Source organism: Pholis gunnellus, assembly GCF_910591455.1.
Source record: "Pholis gunnellus genome assembly, chromosome: 12".
NCBI classification, from domain to species: domain Eukaryota; kingdom Metazoa; phylum Chordata; class Actinopteri; order Perciformes; family Pholidae; genus Pholis; species Pholis gunnellus.
The window spans coordinates 16,377,577-16,397,805 of record NC_136539.1 but is presented as its reverse complement, the minus strand read 5'-3'; the positions used below and the strand labels follow the sequence as shown (position 1 = coordinate 16,397,805).

Sequence of the window (20,229 nt, the reverse complement as noted above, 5' to 3'; positions counted from 1 at the left end):
CCTTTGAGCAGATGAGCAGAACACGGAATTGATATTTCTAAAAAAAGAAAACGGTTTTCTATGGATGAGGTCATATGAAGTGTGGTATATGATGTTCTCCAGCTAAGTGTATATGCTGTAGCTAAGCTATGTATAATTGATATAGTCAGTCTAGTCCACACTATGGCTATCGATGGCCATTGATATTCTAAGGCAGGCATACTATACCCTTGAGGGAAATTGCTTTCAGAAAGGGAGACCGAACAAGTCTTGTTGAGCTTTCAACCCATTCACGAGGCGAGCTTTCATTACCATGAGACATAAGACAATCTTTTGTATTCCACTTGTAATTTGAGCTTCATTTCCCCTCGTATCAGCCATTAATAGTAAGAAAGAGTAATTTCGTTTCTATGTCCAGTCACATTTTGTGCAGTTTATATCAATGTAAAAGCTAAAGCATCACCCTGCTTAAAAGAGCTATTGCATTCAATATTTGTTTTTAAATTTGTATCAGTAATACGTTAGACTAAGGCGACGCAAGGCTGCTCTTACAATCACCAAAATCAGCAGGATTCATCCTCTGGGCACCGTGAATATCTGCTCCATATTTTCATGGCGATGCATAATGTTGTTGAAATATTTCAGTTCGGTGGACAGAGCGACAGGCGGAGTGACAGACTGGCTAAAAATATCACCTTGTTAGTGTTTGTTGCCAGTGAACTAAAAAAAAAATCCGTTCAGGCACAATACAGTATATTTGTAGCCTATACTTGAAAACAACACTAAGATAAGTGAATGGACTGGAATTGTTCAAGCATGTTTTTGTAACCTGGTTGTGATCAACTGTAATTAGCCCTTCCTTTGGTAGTCATATTCACATTTGGTGGAGTATGGCTTTGAATTACTGTCTCTAAGTAATGTAAGTATAATATATAAAATATAATCCATGCATCAGAGCTTTTGTCTTTGGGGGCCACGGGGGATATGCAGTAGCTACATAAGGATTGCAGCTCTCGTAGGAGACGTCAGTAACTCTTTCCAAAGTGCAGTGCAACACCAGCAATTGTCTCAGCTAAGGAGGGAGTTGTCAAGATAACTTAATGTCCTTATTAGACCTAACGCTGTGTTATTGAATATAATGCTATAGCTACTTACAAGTACTTCATTTATTCAAATGTGATATTTAAAAGAGTCCCCAAGAGAACCTAAATATGTAGATTACATTTTGTGCTCTGTCGAAGATGACATTTAACAACAGAAAAAAAAGATAAAATCACTAAAACATGAGAGGAGGGACCGCTGTACATCGCAAAAGGCTGTTTCAAATGTAAATGGTCCAGAAAGACGTGAGTCTACTTGGCAACTGCTACCTTATATTAGGCACAAAATGGCTTTTTATATTACATTGTGTTACAAAGTCTAAGCTATTTTCAGGAGAGTTCAGTTTATTTATTCAGTATCCTAACGTGACATCCGTCTGACTGTAGTCGTGATACAAAAACAAAGTGAGTATATGGGGAAGGTATTACAGTCGCAAATCAAACTGTTTGCATCATGTTTTCTATCACGCGTTTTAAGAGGGAAAAAAATCTCCCAATTCTTATTTTAATAATGGGTATTTATATAATAGATACTTTTCATAATGTAGCTATCAGCTACCAGTAATAGCTACTTTAAAAAGTGCTCCAGGTTTGAGCAGTGAAAGTCTAAACTGTGTGTTTTATATAACAAGAAACCTTTCAGTCTGAAATAGTATTAATATTGGCCTCATGTGACTTGGTGCTCCACTACTAGCTGCATCAGTTGAAAAGTCAACACAAGCAATACAAATGTACTCTTTCTTGATTCTTCTGATAGTCTAATATAATAGATGAATACTCAAAGTAAGTGGTGTCACAGTAGATCGACAAGGATAAAAGTGGTGGATGTTGCATGTATTGTTCCAGCAGAAGAAACTGCTACTTGTTGACTCGGGTGGCTGTTAATTATTGATTTAATAAGCACAGCGTGAGTGTGAGTGTGGCATACAGACTCATTAATCCTATTGTTAGTGTGTGTGTGTGTGTGTGTGTGTGTGTGTGTGTGTGTGTGTGTGTGTGTGTGTGTGTGATCAAAATTGTGTGTGTATGTTTATTTTTTGCTCTCACGTAAGCAGGAAAAGACAAAGTAAATTCAGATTCTCTATTTTTTCTCCTTCAACCTGAAATGACAGACAGCTCACTGACTCTTTTAACACGTGAGGTGAGAAATCATTTAAAGGTGTTTCAGCCGTTCTCGAGAATAATGTGACAATAGAGATGACACAATGTTAATTATAGCTCATGATATAGTGAAAGTTGAGAACATAATGTTAATACTTCAAATGTGTACTTTGGGCTGATGTGATTATCGACAGAGTTGCTTGATAATTGCACCGTGACGGTGTGCAAGCTCTGTGTGAAATTGGAAACGTATTAAGAACGAGTGAATGCAGTTTCAAAAAGGTAGCGACAGACGCAAAAATACAGGACCAAGAATGAAAACAAAGCCAACTAGATAGGTGCACTCAGTCGAGTGCAGATCTCCGCCAGGTGTGTCTGCAACGACCACAGCTGTATTGTGTGATTGAATGACCACAACCCACAATTGGCTAACACCCCAACACCCCGTCCAGATCGAAAGCGTATCAGATGTGTTTTTTGTTTGCATGTCTCTCACACCAGATACGTTCTCATTTCAAGGTTGATGCCCGATATAAAGGCACTCAGCTGTGTCATCACTAGCGTCCCCTACCGGCCGGGGCCTCTTAAGAGTATTGAGTGAGGAATCAGCAGGCAGTCAATGGCAGCAACAGGCAATAAAAGGTGTTTTGAGAAAGTGTGAGTGACCGCAACCACGAGAGGTCCTTGAGCATGCTGCCATAACTGGCAACCCAATAAATGGCGGAGATAATAAATAGGGTTGAGTATAAAACGCCGAACTACAGTAAATGCATTGGTAGAGTTGTTGTCATACTGAAGGTTGGCATTGATCGCTTGGTCATATTTTCCTTATTTAGTCAGAAAACTCACGATTTCAATCAGAATTTGTTCAATTTAAGTCATTGTGTGGCGTCATGTTTTTAACATTTAACATGCAAAAACATAGACCTTCTTTGTCAAAAACATGGTTAATTTCCTCAAGTTATCCGAAAAGTATCCATTATGGTATCAATACTGAAACTCAGGGCGTTTCAAATACCCAGTCGTCCTAAAAGGTCCACAGCGACCACGTCGTTGATCCATCAACCACGCATTGGTCAGCCCTTGTGTGTGTACGTGTGTGTGTGTCTTAGGGGCCTTGTTGAATGGAGCAGTCAGTCCCATGTTGGACAAGTCACCTCCCTGTACCTTATGGAGACAGAGGACACACACACACACACACACACACACACACACAGGCAGACTTGAACAGATGGGAGTCTCAGTCGTGGTTGATGGAGGTGTTTGTGTGTATATCCCTACGGGCATGAGACACACACACACACACACACACACAAGCCTTCTGTCCATTAAAGAAATCCACAAACACTAATTACCGCACGACAGGGGTGAGAGAGCACTCTGCATTAGAAGTGTGTGTGCGTGTGCGTGTGCGTGTGCGTGTGCGTGCGTGTGTTTTGGCTGATGATTACCGCACCGCTGGCAGGTACAACACTAATAAACTCCTTTTTGCCGTTCACACAATTCCACGTTAAATGACTCCTCTGGATAGATTCATTTCTATTCTCACGTTGGTGGCAGCGCAGCAGGAAGACATTGGTGAATCTGAAAGTAATGACACACATGACAGTTATCTCACAGCCTGCTCCAGTGATGGATTTAAAACTCGCAGGCAAGTGGCTGATTATTTCCTTAGCAGCACAACTAGATATCAAATCTGTGTCTACACAATGCAACGCTTAATTGTCTCGTCAATTTCATTCATTTTCGATAGAATTATGTTGCCTGTTTGAGACAGCCTGACAGACACCGCCACAGTAAAATGTACAAGACGTAGATACGTTACGGCTTTCAATTTAAGTCCTAATATTCTCACATGCGGTTTATTCTGAAGCAGTTACCCTGGATTGTCGGCCTGTACAAAGTTAGATTGAAGCTGAAAACGGATTTTTTTTTTTTTACCCTGCTCTTCATCAAGCAACAAAAATGAAATAGTCACGGATAGGAAGCTTGAGGAAATATCTCCTCTGCAAAATTGCAGCTGGAATTGGTTTATCCACAGTAATTCATTAATAGATTGTTTTGTTAATGGTTTTATTTCCCTGTGCATATAAATGATAATTCAATGTTAAACATATTACACTGCTGCCTTAAGAAGCTGGCACAAGAAGCACAACATTATCAATACAGTATATAAATATAGAATTGTGTAGGTATACGTATGCACATTCAGAAGTTTACATGTCTAGACCATTACAAAGCTTGCACGTACAGTATCTGTTAATGTTGGTGTTTTTTGTTTTGTCTTTAGCCGTGAAGGAAAAGTTACAGAAACGTTACCGGCTCCTGCCAAATAATCAGAGTGGATTTTACTGTGACTCTGGGTCCTTTCCAAAACATGATGCCAACAAGTAGACTTGCCAGAACATTAATGGAGCAAAGTGCATGTGTTAAAGGGCCTTTACAATGCTATAAAGACACAAAGCCAACACTGCCATATTCACTCAAGTCGCTAAGCAGCTAAAACAAAAAAGGGAGGGTGAAGAGAAAGATAAGTGGAAGGGTACATTTTTCATTCAAACACATCTTTGAAGTTTTACAATATCTTTTTTTACCTGACGTTCAAAGTCTAATAGTTTCATGTTTTATTTCATTTGAAGAACCAGCGCTCCGCTAAGGTGGCAGCACGTCTTGTCAGAATAATTCACATTTTAACCTAGAAGCAGATGTTCCCATTTACTTGAAAGCTGAAGGTCTTTAATATTTTTTTTTTGAAGTAAAGTTAGTGTGTTTGGTGATACCAGTAGAGGTGCACATTAAAGCTACTATGAGGAACTTTAGTTTTTGTGTTGATTTTGGTCGTCCCTGTAGATATAAGTGGTGGAGCACCAGAGTCCCCTTAGAAAACCCTTCATTTTACTGAGAGTCTGCCCCCGCGCAGTCCATGGTTCTGGTTCTTCAGTGCCTCTGTTCCCTTCAGCGGACCCCGCATTACGGCCTGGGCCTATAGTAGCGTGGTGTCGGTGTCGGCTCCCAGCGTGGACCGGCAGAGCAGCAGGGCGGAGCACAGAGCACAGAGCTCTCCACCTCCCACCAGAGCTCCGACTGCAGACTGTGGGTCTGGGTTGGAGGCCCCGCTGAAGTCTGAGCTGAAGGACTTTCTTGTGAACCTGACATGATTTCATCTGACTTTGCGCACAATCCGACCCGGTGGCACCGACTACAAGCATTACGATGTATAGAAAGAGACAATCGTCTGGCTGATGGTCTCGTTGTAGGTCCTCAGTATTAGATTGAGACTGTTTCATAAGCAGTTAAAAGTTTTTACAGTTGGAAAAATAATTATCTTGTGTCTCTTGTGATGGATTTTGTACCGCCAGGCATAACAGGAATAATACAACGTCAAACAACTGAGTCGGCCCATTGTTGAGATTCAGGTGGGAGCTTTTTCTTTTAAAAAGAAAGGCCTCTTTCATGCAGCTTGACCCTCCTGCCCCAGGCTCAGTGAAGAGACAGCAGCCTGCCCCTAGCATTAGCTGATGCACCTCGGCGGCGAGATCAGCGACCTCCTTCCTTTCGAGTGGCAAACCCAGCGGTTGGCTGATGAGGCCCTCCAGCAGCCTCTAGGAGGTCATCCCAGCCTGTTGGCCTGGGGGAAGAGAACAGAAGGAATAAAAACGGGGTGGAAGACAAGCAGCTATCCAGCCTGACACCCTCCCATCGACCTCTGTGTGGTACAAAAATACAACACATTCTTCACTCTCACAAAAAACGGTGTCTGTGAATATAATCCAGGAGCAAATTATGTTACTTACCACAATGTTCGTAGCAAATAAATGTAATTTTTATGACACAGGGTTTTTCAGGGAATCGAACCGAAGACAATACATTCACAAGTGTGCTTCTCTCCTGTCTGTCATTTTCTTAGTCTCCTCCTTTTTTACTCCTTCACCTCTCTTTTTGTCTGTCTTTCTTTCTTCCACACACACACACACACACACACACACACCTACACACACACTGCTTCTCTGGGGTGTTATCTTTTATGTCCACATACAAGCGTTGACTCTGTACTGCTCACTCAGTATTTTGGCTCAAGGCTGCTTCTCATGGCTGGGCTACGTCGTCTTAGTTTTTACTGAGAGAAATTTTATAGTTCAACAATAATGCGCTTCCAATTTTGTGGCAACAGTTTGTGGAAAGTCCTTTGTTTCAAAAAGAAATGGTTTTCCAAGTTTGGTGTGGAGGAACTTGGCTGCACAAAGCCCTGACCTCTCCCCCAACACCTTTGGGATGAATTGGAAGTTATCGCCCAACATCAGAGCCTGACCTCGCTCTTGTGGATGAGTTGGGGGCAAATCCCTGCAGCAATGTGTCAAACTCTTGTGGAAAGCCTGAAACCAGATTAATGGAGACTATTATAGCAGTAGATTAATGGTTTTAAAATGATCCCAAGTACTCTTAGTCACGTCGTAGCGCTATCGGATCTCAAGAAGTGTAAATGCAGCCAAGACATATTGAAATCAAATTGATCAAAACCACCTTGGGAGGTGGTTTTGAGGTGATTTGAGACTCTTTCGAGCCAGATGTTGAAAAGATCGAAATGCATCCGTCTCTCCAAGACACGTACGTAAGCTAGACTTCTCTTAAGTGTAACTACGGCAGGAAGTGGTGTTTGGAAGGAGTACTGGTGAGAGAGCATTGATCTGTATGGGCGAGGGAACGGTGTAAGTTAGAGCCTATGAAGACGATAACAATTTTGTCTTGCTTATAGTCAATACAAAGGAGTCTTTAATGTGTTTGTGTTAGTTTATGGATAATTGATCACTTGTTAGCTTTTATTGCTAACTGTTAAATGTTGTCACAATGCTGCCAAAGTGACCAAGTTATTCTCTGGCAGCTAGCGAACAGCTCCACTTACATTACCACCACCCGCCGGACTGGTGGAAGGATGATATGCATGTAGCCCAGGAAACTAAAGATGGATTGCAAGTATCTTTGTGATCTGGCCAACGGAGACACATGTGGCTTAGGGTATTAAATCGCCTCTAGATTGTATCCGGATATGAGACAAATGACAAGTGTGTGTTTCCTCATATTGCATCACCACTGATCTCGGTACAGTCATGCAGTAAAGCCTAGGGCTGTTCTCCTCAGTGTAGCGTCTGGGGAGAATCGGCCTCTCAGTGTGTGTATGAAAAGAGTGTATATATGTGTGTGTGTGTGTCTGAAAGCATGTGTGTATTAGTGTTGTTGTAAACACCTTCTCTGGGAAGGAAATAAGTTGTTTTCCTTTCATGCATTCTTCTGTTATGCGCCGCTGTTTGTTTATCTAGATCTTCTTTAAGATAAACTCCCTTTTAATACCCGTCTCCTTCAAGAACATGTTCAGTATATTAAGTGTGTGCCGAGCGCTGCAGTGTTTGTTTGGGTTTGTGCGGTGGAGAATGTCAATGTGTCATTTGTTTTATAGAAACGTAGCTTTTGTGTCATCTGCAGGTTAAAAACTGTATTCTCTTCTTGATTTGAGCCTTTTATTGTACGTCCAATCCAACCGATTAATCCCAATTTAACTCTTAATTGACGCCCAAATCCCCTCAGTAACTGCTGCTATTCAAGTTTTTGTTTCTAGCACGACACGATGCTGGAGTCAAAACTTCCCCAAATCCAATGAAAAATGGATAACAGAGCGGCTGATGTTTAAACTCTGTTGGCATCCAGGATCTGCCTTCACACGGTGGCGAAAAGGCACACAAAGGATGTCCTAGTACTTGTTTTTATTTGTAACTCGTAACCCTACAAATAATGCAACTTAGTTAGTTAATGATCTGCTCTTTAGTCTCACTACAGTAATAAGGCTAGTTAGCCATGCTAACAATTGCAGTTAAGTCTATCTCTTACTCCATGCATTCAGCTTCTACATGTGGACATCTACAGCACAGTGTAGCCGACAAAGCTCGACAGTCCCGCTGCACCTAGTTGCTGTCGTTAAGCTGTGATTGGACAGTTGCTGTCCAGTCAGGTGAACATTGATCAATACTGCACTTGTTGTTAATAGACCTGTAATAGGAATTAAGTTCAGCATTAAGAGTATGGCATCACGTAAAACATCACTTTGTGCAGGGTAAATGGGTCAATGTGCATCTGTCCTTCACATGTGATAAGCGAGACACCACAGACCTGATTTTGATGAAAGTCCAGGGAGTGATGTGTCACACTGGTCTGGCATTTTCAAAATTACTGTGTTTGGCCCAAGGTGGGAGCAGCAATTACCTGGCAAACATTTTAATAACCAGTCATATCTCACATACTGCAGGGGGTGATAAAATGAGACTTGGAGCACATACCCAACTATCCGTGCTCTACAAATTTGTCTCCGGGGCCAACAGTTTGCCACATATTGGATTTTCTACTGTTTTCAGGTTCTTCAAGACCAGTTTTCCCGGTAAAATGTATTTTTCTTCTTCTCCAAATTAATTTGCTGATCATTGAAGGGATTACTACCGCATGTGTACCTTTATTCAAATATCAGTCACTACAAGCGTAAACATAAAAAAATGCAAATAGACCCACACAACACATTGTATATTGTTACATAACAGACTTGAAACGGATTTGTTCCAGACATGGCACAATGGCACACTTCCCAGCGCCTCACTGTATTAGAAAGAATATAATGAAACTTCAGTTCACTTTATATTCAGGAAATTGTTAGCCCCAAGGTGTGTGAGGTATCTGGCATCATTTCAACACAGCAATGCTTTAAATCCTCTGCAGAGGCTCACACATGCATACACTTAGCGCTGCTCTGCGCAAGATTTTTCTGTAAAAATACACCTGTCACCTAACCTTTTATCTCAATTGCTACGTGGGAGTGAACCACAAAAGGACGTCCTATTCTCACTGAGACACTGTTTTTCTGGTTTAGGAAAAGATAACACACGTTTCTAAAACAGCAGCACATGAGTGCTGTAACTTAGTGGTTCCTAACCTTTATGGATTGTGTTGCGTTATCGAGGACATGAGAACAACACAAGATATGATAATGATTTTTACTCGAAAATAAAAAATATAAAAGAAAGTCATACAAAATGTGGACTTTTGTGGAACAGAAATTATTTTTTTCTTCTTCTTTTTTATCCTTTCGAACACTCTGATTTATTTTGGCTCCCTTTTGGGAACCAATGCAAACCAGCAATACCAGAAGCTCTTCACGGTCTTCACACTGAACAGACAACAGGATGAAAGTCGTCCCTTGTAGGACTTTAGATGGATCAAGAGTGACTGGCGCTTCAAATCAGATAAAGACTTTTGCTCTGTATGGAACATCATCATCGCTCCTCACCATCTTGAGGAACATGAGGCTTGTTTTGATGCCTTGAAATCCTTTGTTAGTAAGTGTATGTTTCTAATGTGTATGTTTATTTTTTCAGAACATCCCAGCACTGCCTTGCGGTAAAGCCCTCTACTCCTACGAAGGAAAAGAACCAGGCGATCTCCAGTTTTCAAAGGGCGACATCATCATCCTGCGACGCAAGGTGGATGACAACTGGTACCACGGAGAGCTCAACGGCTGCCATGGTTTCTTGCCCGCTAGTTACATCCAGTTGCTGCGTCCCCTGAGCCAAACTCCACCCCAGGGCAAAGCGCTGTACGACTTTGAGGTCAAAGATAAAGACCAAGATAAAGACTGTCTGGCCTTCAGCAAGGTAACACACACACTCGCACTCACCTGAGGACACCTGTTTTTATATCGGACACAGAACAAATGTATTATGTGTTATGTGGCTGGGCAGGCCTCATGGATGGATCGGTGTAAAGAGATTAGAGGGATGGCTGAATTTACAACAGCATAAATACCGTAGTGGAAGAAAACACTTATCCGTGGTGTTAAACCAGGGTGGTTCATTGTAGGACACTAATATTTTATTACGACTGGCTCTACTCTTCAGATTGGTTCTCAGAATTTAAACTTCAAGCAGGATTAAAAGTATACATGCTCTGCATGGTGCATGTTTATGCAAGCATGCATAGAAAAGTACTAATTCTTTACTAGCAACCATTTGTGTGGTTGTTTGATATAAGGTGGTAATGTATTTGTTATTGACTAGGAGTTCCATATTGTTGCATGAACATGAACTTTGCCACACAGTCCTGTGGTCAGCTGAAAGACTTTTAAGTGAGTAAAATCTGAACAGGCCTTTTCTTTTTTGTGTACAGTGACTGAGGGTTATACATATCCTGACATTCAATGAGTTAGTAATTGCTTTATTGTGCCATGTTTTAACGATTTTTAAGCAAATTATAGTTTATAGCATTCAAATTCTTCCATTTATTTACTAAGAGGTTGGAAGAAAAAGAACCCTAAAACAGTAGTTCAACCACCATGTAACTCAAAAACATCCACATACTTAGAGTATTGTAGCTGGAAGGTTATATGTAGCTATATCTCTCCATCTATATATTGTGAGTATTATTTATTGTGTAATACATTATGTCTGCTGACTGTGTACTGGCCATTAAAGTGATGATTTCTCTGGTGGGACATCGGATATCAAAGTAAGAATGATAAATATATTTTCACTAGCCGTTGTGAGGGAGCAACCTCCATCTAGATGCCTCTATGGGTCCTCTTGGTTCTTAGTGACACCAACCCAGAGCCCAAGTAGTTTTGTTTAATTGTATTCAATGTAATCCTGTGGTGTAGGGTCTTGCAGGGTTGTGGGTCCCAGGTCTGTGTGCCAACATGTCCAATTCTGGAAGCGATCGGAGAAAAGTATGCGGGAGAATAAATACAGGAGATGTAAAGTGTGAACAGGAAAGTACAAGAAAGATGGCATGATTGGCTGCTTGTTATTTAGTAGATCATAATGCTCGTGCCAGTACTGGTGTCTTCAGGTCACCACTGGATCAGTTCTCCTTCCGTTTTTGAAAAATAATTCATATAAGTCAGAATTGGATCGGTATTCTATGGGTCTGTTCAGAGTCTAAAACATCATCCCCATTTGTAAAAGTATCTCCTAAATTATACTTTGAAAGGGATGGACAAGATGAGAGAAGACACTCATTCCTTCAGAAGTCTGCATCCAGGTCGGGTGTGATGTAAACAGTCATTTCTATTCTGCTCCTCAAAGCGTATCATTTTGTTCCTGCTGTTACACAGACTCATTTGTGCTCGGCACATCCACTCTGTCTCTGCACTGTAATTGTCTGTCTGCGGGGAGGAAAAGATTATTAAATTACGGTGTACTGTACACTTCACCGTAGGTGTTTTGGACTCATCACAGCAATGGCGAGCATATAGTCATACAGGAGATACCCTGTCTCAAACACACCGAGCTCTACATCCGGATTAGCAGATAATGACGAGATGTTCAAAGTTCACATCATTTTGCGTTTCAGGGCTAAACTAATCAACAGATTAATGTTTGAAGATTACACAAAGCCAAACACTGGCGCTGAGACGTTTGCCCCTGCGGTGCGCTGTATGCGTGTTGTCATGCAGAAACCGGTGTTTGTGATATTTTTTCTCATGTGTGAAATAATTACTCAGTATGACTAATACACAACAGTGATTTCCCAGCATTATCTCTGCCGTCCCTTATGGTCTAACCAAGACCTTCGTATTCATGTGAGGAGAGGAGCAACAGAAGGAAAAACACTTTCATGATGAAGTCTGTGTGTGTGTGTGTGTGTGTGTGTGTGTGTGTGTGTGTGGTGAACGAGGAACATAATATGTTTCCATGTGTGTCGGATATAATATTGCTGAGAATATTAAATGGTGAAAATGAAGGCAACTGAAATGAAGTGAAACTAGTATTTTCCTATCAATCTTTTTACCTTTGGCATCATTCCTTGGTTGAGCAATCCAACATAAGCACATACAACTGATGAGGAAAGTTTTAGCCGCACATAGTAAGGGCTCAGTTGACCATAACAGGAGAGATTTATAGCTCTGGGTACCAGGTAGCATAAAACAAACTGTCCTAGGTGCCAAACATCCACTCGCAATGAGTTCGTGGTGCTTTGTGTTAGCCAGTTTCCGATCATAAGCTTGTGTTTTAGTAACTGGGGAAAACAGACGACACATTTATTTGTTAGTTCATCCTCTCATTTTATTTTGTTGTTTTTAATTAACACCACCAATTACTAAATTAACTAAAAAGCTATTATTTGGACTTACAATGTGTGAAGGCTCACTCATTTCCCCTCTCTCCAGGATGAGGTACTGACAGTAATCAGGCGAGTGGACGAGAACTGGGCAGAAGGCATGCTGGGAGACAAGATTGGCATCTTCCCCATTCTCTATGTGGAGGTAAACCCACAGACATTACACAGATTCACACAAAGCATTCACATATCAGGCTATTTCAGAAATGCTGCAGCTGAAAAAGCACCAGTGACGTTGCGGAAGAACACCAGTATTACAGTGTTGTCGTTTATCATACTGTCACTTTTGAGAGTGGAGGCCAAAAACATTTTCTCTCTCTCGGTGAAATGATATCCTGTCTGCTTTGACAAGAAATTGAAAAGTAAATGCTTCTTTCTCTGGATAGAAACATTCCGAGTAGTTTGACGATATCCATTGAAAATATCACAAAAATGCTGTTTTGGCTTCCTCATTGTTCACGAGTGGAAACTGCCTTATTCAGATTTTTTTTTAGAGAAGATCGGATGAATCAAAAAAGTGTAAAAAAAAGTAATATTCTAATGAAATAATCAATTAATGCTCCCTGGTTTCAAATATACTTGAACTTAAGGGTATTCTGAGCCCGTTTTGTATGTTGTGTTTTTACCAAAAGTCCTGCTCAATGCTATAATCCATAACTTTTAACTTGATACATTTTGATGCCACCTGTGCTGAGAAGGGGGACTTATTGAGCCTCGTTCTGAGGTCAGGATGTAACAGAGAAGATGGTTAAAGCCATCAAAACAAGTCCTTCAGTGTCAGCAGAACTACATATGTAAGACCGACTGAGTACCATGTGCTGTCTGACCTGCAGAGGTCGGACACTGTCTTTGATATGAAAGGGTGAACACATGTTTAATGTAAGACATTGCAATTGGACTCAAATAGCATGGTGTGTTCATTATTCTCCGTGTAACTGTATCAGCAGTGAGCTACATGATGTTTTCCGTGTCAGGATGTGACATTATGTTTGACCACTTATCTGAAGGAATGCACAACCAAAACATTCAAATTGCCCCAGAAATATAAATTGCATTATAAATGCTGTTTGAAACTGGGCAGAGGGGGAGTTTTCTTTTAGGGATTTCCTTACAGTAAAAAGATAGAAACCCTCAACACCGCAAACATTTTACCGCCTTTCATAGTGCCATGCCTGTCAAGGTTGAAATATAGTTTACTTTAATCCTTGTGCAACTGAAAAAAAAAAAAGCATGAACAATTTGCTCTGCATCACATTGAAGGCTTTTAAGCTGTGGTAAAAAGCCATTGGGGGAATCTGGAAAGATGTGTGTTTCCTTCTTTCTTGTCTTTCATGATTTTCTTCTCTTTTCATCACCACAAATGTGTAAATACGCTGACTCTCTAATGGCCCTGTCAAAAACAAAAACCTTCGTCAGGAGGCTCACTCAAAACGGGAAGTACATCAACGTATGCGCGTGTTTGTCAAGACAATAAGACTCTCACAAGAGCCAGATCCAGTGTACAAGTGTAGTACATTCTGTATGCATGTACTGTAGCTTAGAGAAAATCATTAACGTAGAGATTAGAGAGAGTGAGGCTAATGGCATGACTCCTCCTTCATGCTGCATACATTTTATTGCTTTTGATATCCGCATCTGTACAAATATATACATAAATCACTGTTCTGCTCATCTATAGAGCTTTTCTTTTGTGCTTTGCCATCCTATAATCATACTGCCTTCTCGAAGACACACTCTTTCTCTCTCTGGGTTCGCTGCCTGCGCGGGCTTGGACTCTTGGCTACCCGATCATATCCCTGAAATCAGCTGTTTGACCAAACGGCTCTCTTAGGTGATGATGATTAAGCCGTAGGCTGAGAGAGGCCCGGGACAAACACACACACAGACACACAGGGGTTGCTATTAGATAGAGATGCATCAATAATTTAGAGCGCTCCATCACTCTGACACAGCGGGGGTACGGAGGCATGTCGAGTGTGTGTGTGTGTGTGTGTGGGTGGGTGGGTGTGTGTGGTGAGTGTTTGCAGTGGGAGCTTAATGAGGAGGGCCCAGCTGGACTTCTGCTGATCTGTGCTTGTCTCGCTGGATATAAAGTACCTCTTCTATCTGTTGTCTATTGAATGCAGCCTGCTTGCATTACTATCTGGATACATAGATCCGTGATGAGGGGTTTGCAGATGACAGGGACGCCACCAAAATAGTCCAAATTGTTTATTTGGCAGTCGCAACATTTAAAGCGGGTGCTACTGTTTGTTACAAAAACAGTGCTGGCTTAAACAATGGGTGTGTGGGTGTGCTTGGAGTTGGTTTTCTTTGGGTTCTGGTGGGTTTGTATCTGTATCTTGATGAGACAAAGTTGCGCTGGGGTTGTTATAAATATACTACACCAGACCTGACTTTGGCTGGGTGTGCTGAGTGGGTTGGAGTGTGCTGTATAAGTATGGGAGTGCAGTTGTTCGTTCAGGTGGATGTGATGTCAGCTTTGTTGAGTTTGAATTGAGCAGTAATGTGTTTGAGCAGATCCAAGGTTGATTCATGCAACAGGTGGACAGGCTGAGCATGAATCTGTCTCCTTCTTTTTCTTCTTTATGTTTCATTTTAGGCATCTTACTGTCTCTGCAGCAGGAGGAAGTTGGCACACACCTGCCACTGTGTGTGTGTTTATGTGTGTGTGTGTGTGTGTGTGTGTGTGTGTGTGTGTGTGTGTGCATGAGCGTGCATGTATTTTGCTGGCTTACCCTTTTCGCAGTGCAGGTATCAGCTCATCAGCTGGAGTCTTAGTATTTCCTGGAGAGAGCACCCACCCTCCAAAAGACACAAAGCAGAGAGAACAGATAGCTCAACACATAATAGATGACCTTGGAGATTTCCTTCAGCCAAAAGCACCAAGAGAAGAATTGTCTCTTTCAAAAACATCTCTCTCTCTCTCTCTCTCTCTCTCTCTCTCTCTCTCTCTCTCTCTCTCTCTCTCTCTCTCTCTCTCTATCACACACACACATACTCCCCTTGTCTCCTTTACTGCAGCATGACCGGGCATTATATCAGTGGAAGTTAAAGAGGACCAGATAAAGCAGTCATTGGTGTGATTGTGTGTGTGTGTGTGTGTGTGTGTGTGTGACTGCGGTATGTGTATGTGGAGGCACAAACTTGTATTCATGGGTAAAAGTTACTTGATTGGTTGCAACATACTGTGTTACGGAGTACACAAGTGTGTTGCCTCGCTGACCTTCTTTGTGTGTGCGTGCGTGTTTTTGTGTGCATGTACGTGTGTGTGTGCATGTGTCCTCGACTGAGTTGTTTCTGCAGCATCAATCCATCATGCTTATTAGCATATGATTTGGCTTTGATTAGCATATCTATTAATATGGAAATGCAACATCACCAACTTTGAGCCCAGACGGGTCAGTGCTGTGCACACTCTCCTACACACACACACACACACAGACACACACACACACAGTAGAAAATGCTCGAGTGTGTCTCCAGGGATTGTTTAGGAGTTTGAGGTTGAGGCTAAGCAGACATGATTACGATGTAAATTTGTTAGAAGGCTGAGGCTGAAGATTTTGTCTGCTATTGTGTTAGTTATTGTGTCCCTGTTTTCACATCGTTAGGCTGTGATCCCAAGACCAAGTTCAATGACCCACAGTACCTTAGTGATCATGCCCTGTAAGATCTCAATGAGATTACAGCAAGAATGATTTGTGATTCATTTAACACGTACTGTAGGTGTAATATTTGCTTCACATGTTTGCTTTTACTCGGTAGAGACACTGCACACACTGTGCAGAGGTAGTAAGACTTTCACTGAGGCATTTCTGTGAAACATCTTTCCCTCTGGTGTTTACGTAGTGTGCATATAGCGTCATGTAAAACGTTGCTGGATTTTACCACTTCATGTTTTGCGTTTGCATACAACGTCTGCCATAAAAGTTAGCCTCAGCTATAATATCGCTCCAGTTTAAACATTCAAGTCAACTATTTCTTCTAACAATTCATTTCAATTTGGCAGCGTCACTCCGCTCAATGGATGCTCTGGAACAAATCTCAACAAGCTTTACGCAGACTATTCCTGAGCTCACAAACCCCCTCAGCAGAGCCTGAGATATACAACATGGATGAACATGAGCGCATAAAAGAAAGAAAAAAAAACTTGAAACCACACCAAATGGCACTGCTGAATGAAGGAGGGGAGGTGGAGAGAGTTAAATTGCAAGCAGCAGGTAGTTCGGGAACATTGAGAAGCAATGTGAGTGTTGGAGTGAGCAGAATTAATGAGCAGCAGCCTGCTTTTGGTGCCCACCCAAACTACTGCGAAGCTCTATAATTGTCAAACACACCGACTGTTTTCCCATTTTACAACCAAGATGTGCTCACAGCCACGGGGCAGAAAACACTTCGGCACAGTGGCCGTGATAGCTCATATATATGGAACATCCACCCTCGCTTTTTTTCATGCCACTGTGATAAACTAGTGTCAGCTCTATAGCTAGCTGATATGGTTAATGGAATTACAGAGTGTAATGGCAGCTAGTAGTAGCGATGGACCTGACCGGCGCTACTCCAGTAATGCATTTCTTTTTGCAGGTAGTGAGAAATGAGCCGATTACTTTAGCGTCACAGACGGATCAGCACAGATTAAGAATGCAGTGGTCATTTTAGACGATGGTGCTCATAAGATTAGAAGACGTATCTATATGATTTATATGCGGCAATACTGGATTTGATAAGTGAAATGTTTAATATGATGCTGGGGAACGTAAAAGGAAATTGTCTACCTTTCTTTCTTCTTTTTTTTTTGTCATAATTTAAAATCTCAACGAACTGATGCATTTTCTGCTCTGCCACCTCTTTCAAAATCTTCAACTAATTACACACTGAAACTCTAAACGGCAAGAGCGACACTTACACCAATCAGCAGAGCTTTGTTATAGGGTCTGACACACTTTGCACATCTCATTAAAGACAACCAGAAATATGCAGTAACAGAGTGCTCTCTGGTACCTCAAACTAGGTGTTTATTCCTCAAGAATTTCTGATTAAAAAAACAGAAAACACCCACCACATTATTAAAATCCAGAGCTGTCAGCAGACTATTAGATACATACACCTAATTGTGTACTCTGAGCTACTTAAAGTAAATATGAGACTGTAATCACGCAGTCTTGACATGTAATTACAATTGTTGAGGATAAAAACACAATACAGCCAAAAGCTCATCGTGGTCCTCATTAGAAAAGGGAGTGAGATGACAGCTTACACGCATATTACTTTTGTGGGATGTGTGTGAGTGTGTTTGTTTGTGCATGTGTGTGTGTCAAGGATTTTTTGGATTCATTGAATTGTTAAATTAGGGATTTGGTCATTAAATTTGATTGGGTCGATTTTGTGAAACCTACGTGGAGAACCATCAAGCACTACTCAGTCCTGATGTACCTGATGTAAAAGAACGTTTAACTTGCTATTATATCGTATCTTATATATAAAAAAATAACTGAATCAGATTTTACCAAAGAATAAAATAAGATGAAGCCACAATGATGAAAGAATCGAACCCTGACTCACGTTTGGTTATGTTACGGGTGGGAGTATGTGAGTACAGGGAAGCTCACTGGACCAGCTGTTGTAAGTGACGATTGTTACGCTGCTGGCTTTTGAAAAGCTGCCAACAAGAACAGGTGAGAGAAGTCCTGGAGATCTTGTTATGGATGTGAACTACAGAGGACTTAAATAAAACACCTGCACTTTTCCTCTCTTCTCTCTCGTCTCTCCCCTCGCCATCCCTTCTTTTGTTCTGTCAAACACCTGCTTCTCCTCCATCCTCTCCGCTCAGTTAAATGAAACAGCCAAGCAGTTGATGGAGATCGACAAGCCCGCTCCAACGAACGCTCCAGGTCCGAGCTCCGAGCCAGCCCCGCTGGGCCCCTGCTCTCCTGGCCCCTCCCCCAGCGCTTCCCCGGCCAATGGAAATAGCTCTGGCCATCGGAGAGGCGAGGGGAAGAAAAACGCCAAGAAGAGGCATTCGTTCTCCGCGCTGTCTGTCAGCCAGAGGGCCGCCCAGCTGAACAACAGACACAGCATGGAGATCTCCCACCCGGTCCTCATCAGCTCATCTGACCCCAGAGCTGCTGCACGCATCCAGGTACACACACAAACACGTACACGTATACACACTATAATTAGAGTAATGTGTAGTAAGGGTGGTAATTTGATCCTAGGTAGAGATACATGTAAATGACTTCATTAGTACAGAAATATAACAGTACTTGTTTTGAAGATTGAGAAGATTTTAACATTGGTTAGTGGAGATGGAGCTGATTTCAACAATTTTATTTCATGTTTGGTTTAGCGGCATATATGTTATAAGATGATCTGTGTAGAATCTTGATCTCAAAAGGATAGTATGAAAAAGCTCTGTTTGTGTTTTTATGTGGTGCTTCTTGGCCAGGTTTAAAAAGGTGTATGTTCTCTTTTTTCGGCTACTCACCATCACATCATTATAACCTTTATTTTGTTTGTCAATGAACACTTTTTAGCAAGTCCACATGGAATCAATTGATCATCTTCCACATTGACGGTATCAACCCAATTGACACTGACATCCGAGAACATCAATTCAGTCATTATTCTACTGGTTGTATTGTTTTTATCAGCATCCGAAATTCGCAGAAATCAAACAAGGAAAAAACTAAATACACAAACGTTTTGGATTGCTGTAGATCTTTGTGTGAATAGGCTCATAGATATAGATGGGTTGGAAATATAAATGGACCTTGTGATTTATTCGCACAATTGTTCTTGCACTTGGTCTAAAAAGACCTTCAAATTTGTTTACATGCCAACATATATACACTGATACAGATATCTGCAACAAACTATTATCAGCCAATATATCAGCCCAATATATTATTTCTTGGCCGGGCTCTAAGCACACATATACAGTACATGCAGTACACATGCACGTACTGTACGTTTTGCAAGCCAGAGTTCACTGTGGTAGCTTCTCTCCACTCTAGATTTGATTAACTTATTCCCCAATCACCTACTCTGACAGTCCTATGTGACTAACTGCATTCCTGTCTTTGACAGCTGGAGACTGGAGACACATTGCTTTTACATTTATTGCCTCTGGTTGCATTCACACCTGGGTTAAATGTGTTTTTGAATAATACCCAGGACGCACACTGAAAAACCGGAATGGCTGCTGGCACATATTGCAAGTAATGTTTTATTTTAAATGGAAACCACTCGATCTGTATGTGTGTATCTGTCTGTGTGTCTGTAGGATGCATCCCACCAGGGTTCCTCTCCCTCCTTGGCAGGGGTGCCGCCCAAAGTGGCATCCATAACCTCTGAGCTGCTGGCCCATGCCAAGGTTCAGCTGCCACTCAACATGTGAGTACACGTCAGGGTGCTGTCATTCACCCAACCTGCGACCAGGTTTTTTTAGTGCCTCCTTACTTCCAGACACCCGTTCTGTTTTCCACCCGAGTGGATATTCGCCTGAGATCCAAACATGGTTTCAGAACCCGCCTCCTGGCAGCGTTACAAATATTTCCTCTTTTGTGCCCAGAGTTATTGGCCATGTTCCACCACCTCTGCAACCACATTTACTCCTCCACTGGTCAAGGATCAAATCCCCCTCAGAAAAGAAAAATACAGTCACACTCCGTTCCCTCTGTTGTGCGATGCTGACGGTACATCAGTGTTTCATAACAAGGCTTTTCAACAGCATCGCTTACGCTATGCATTTTATAGCACAGCCTGTTATGTATGTAAAGAAAAACATTTTCAAATTAGCAACGAACAATAAGGTGCTTAGTCCTTATTAACAACTGCAGTACTGGATATATCTTCAGTTCAGAATATATGCAGCTAAGAATACTTTTTAGGGATTTTG

General features: G+C 41.6%; 1 protein-coding gene across 1 annotated transcript in view; it reads left to right on the top strand.

Moving 5' to 3' along the window:
• Nucleotides 1-20,229, top strand: part of LOC306703724 (E3 ubiquitin-protein ligase SH3RF3-like) — an 83,005-nt gene that overhangs the window by 45,381 nt on the left and 17,395 nt on the right. The window contains exons 2-5 of the mRNA XM_079169781.1: nucleotides 9,593-9,868; nucleotides 12,379-12,474; nucleotides 18,163-18,471; nucleotides 19,615-19,724. Coding sequence (XP_079025907.1) covers nucleotides 9,593-9,868; nucleotides 12,379-12,474; nucleotides 18,163-18,471; nucleotides 19,615-19,724 — 791 coding nt within the window. The remainder of the gene's footprint in view (nucleotides 1-9,592; nucleotides 9,869-12,378; nucleotides 12,475-18,162; nucleotides 18,472-19,614; nucleotides 19,725-20,229) is intronic.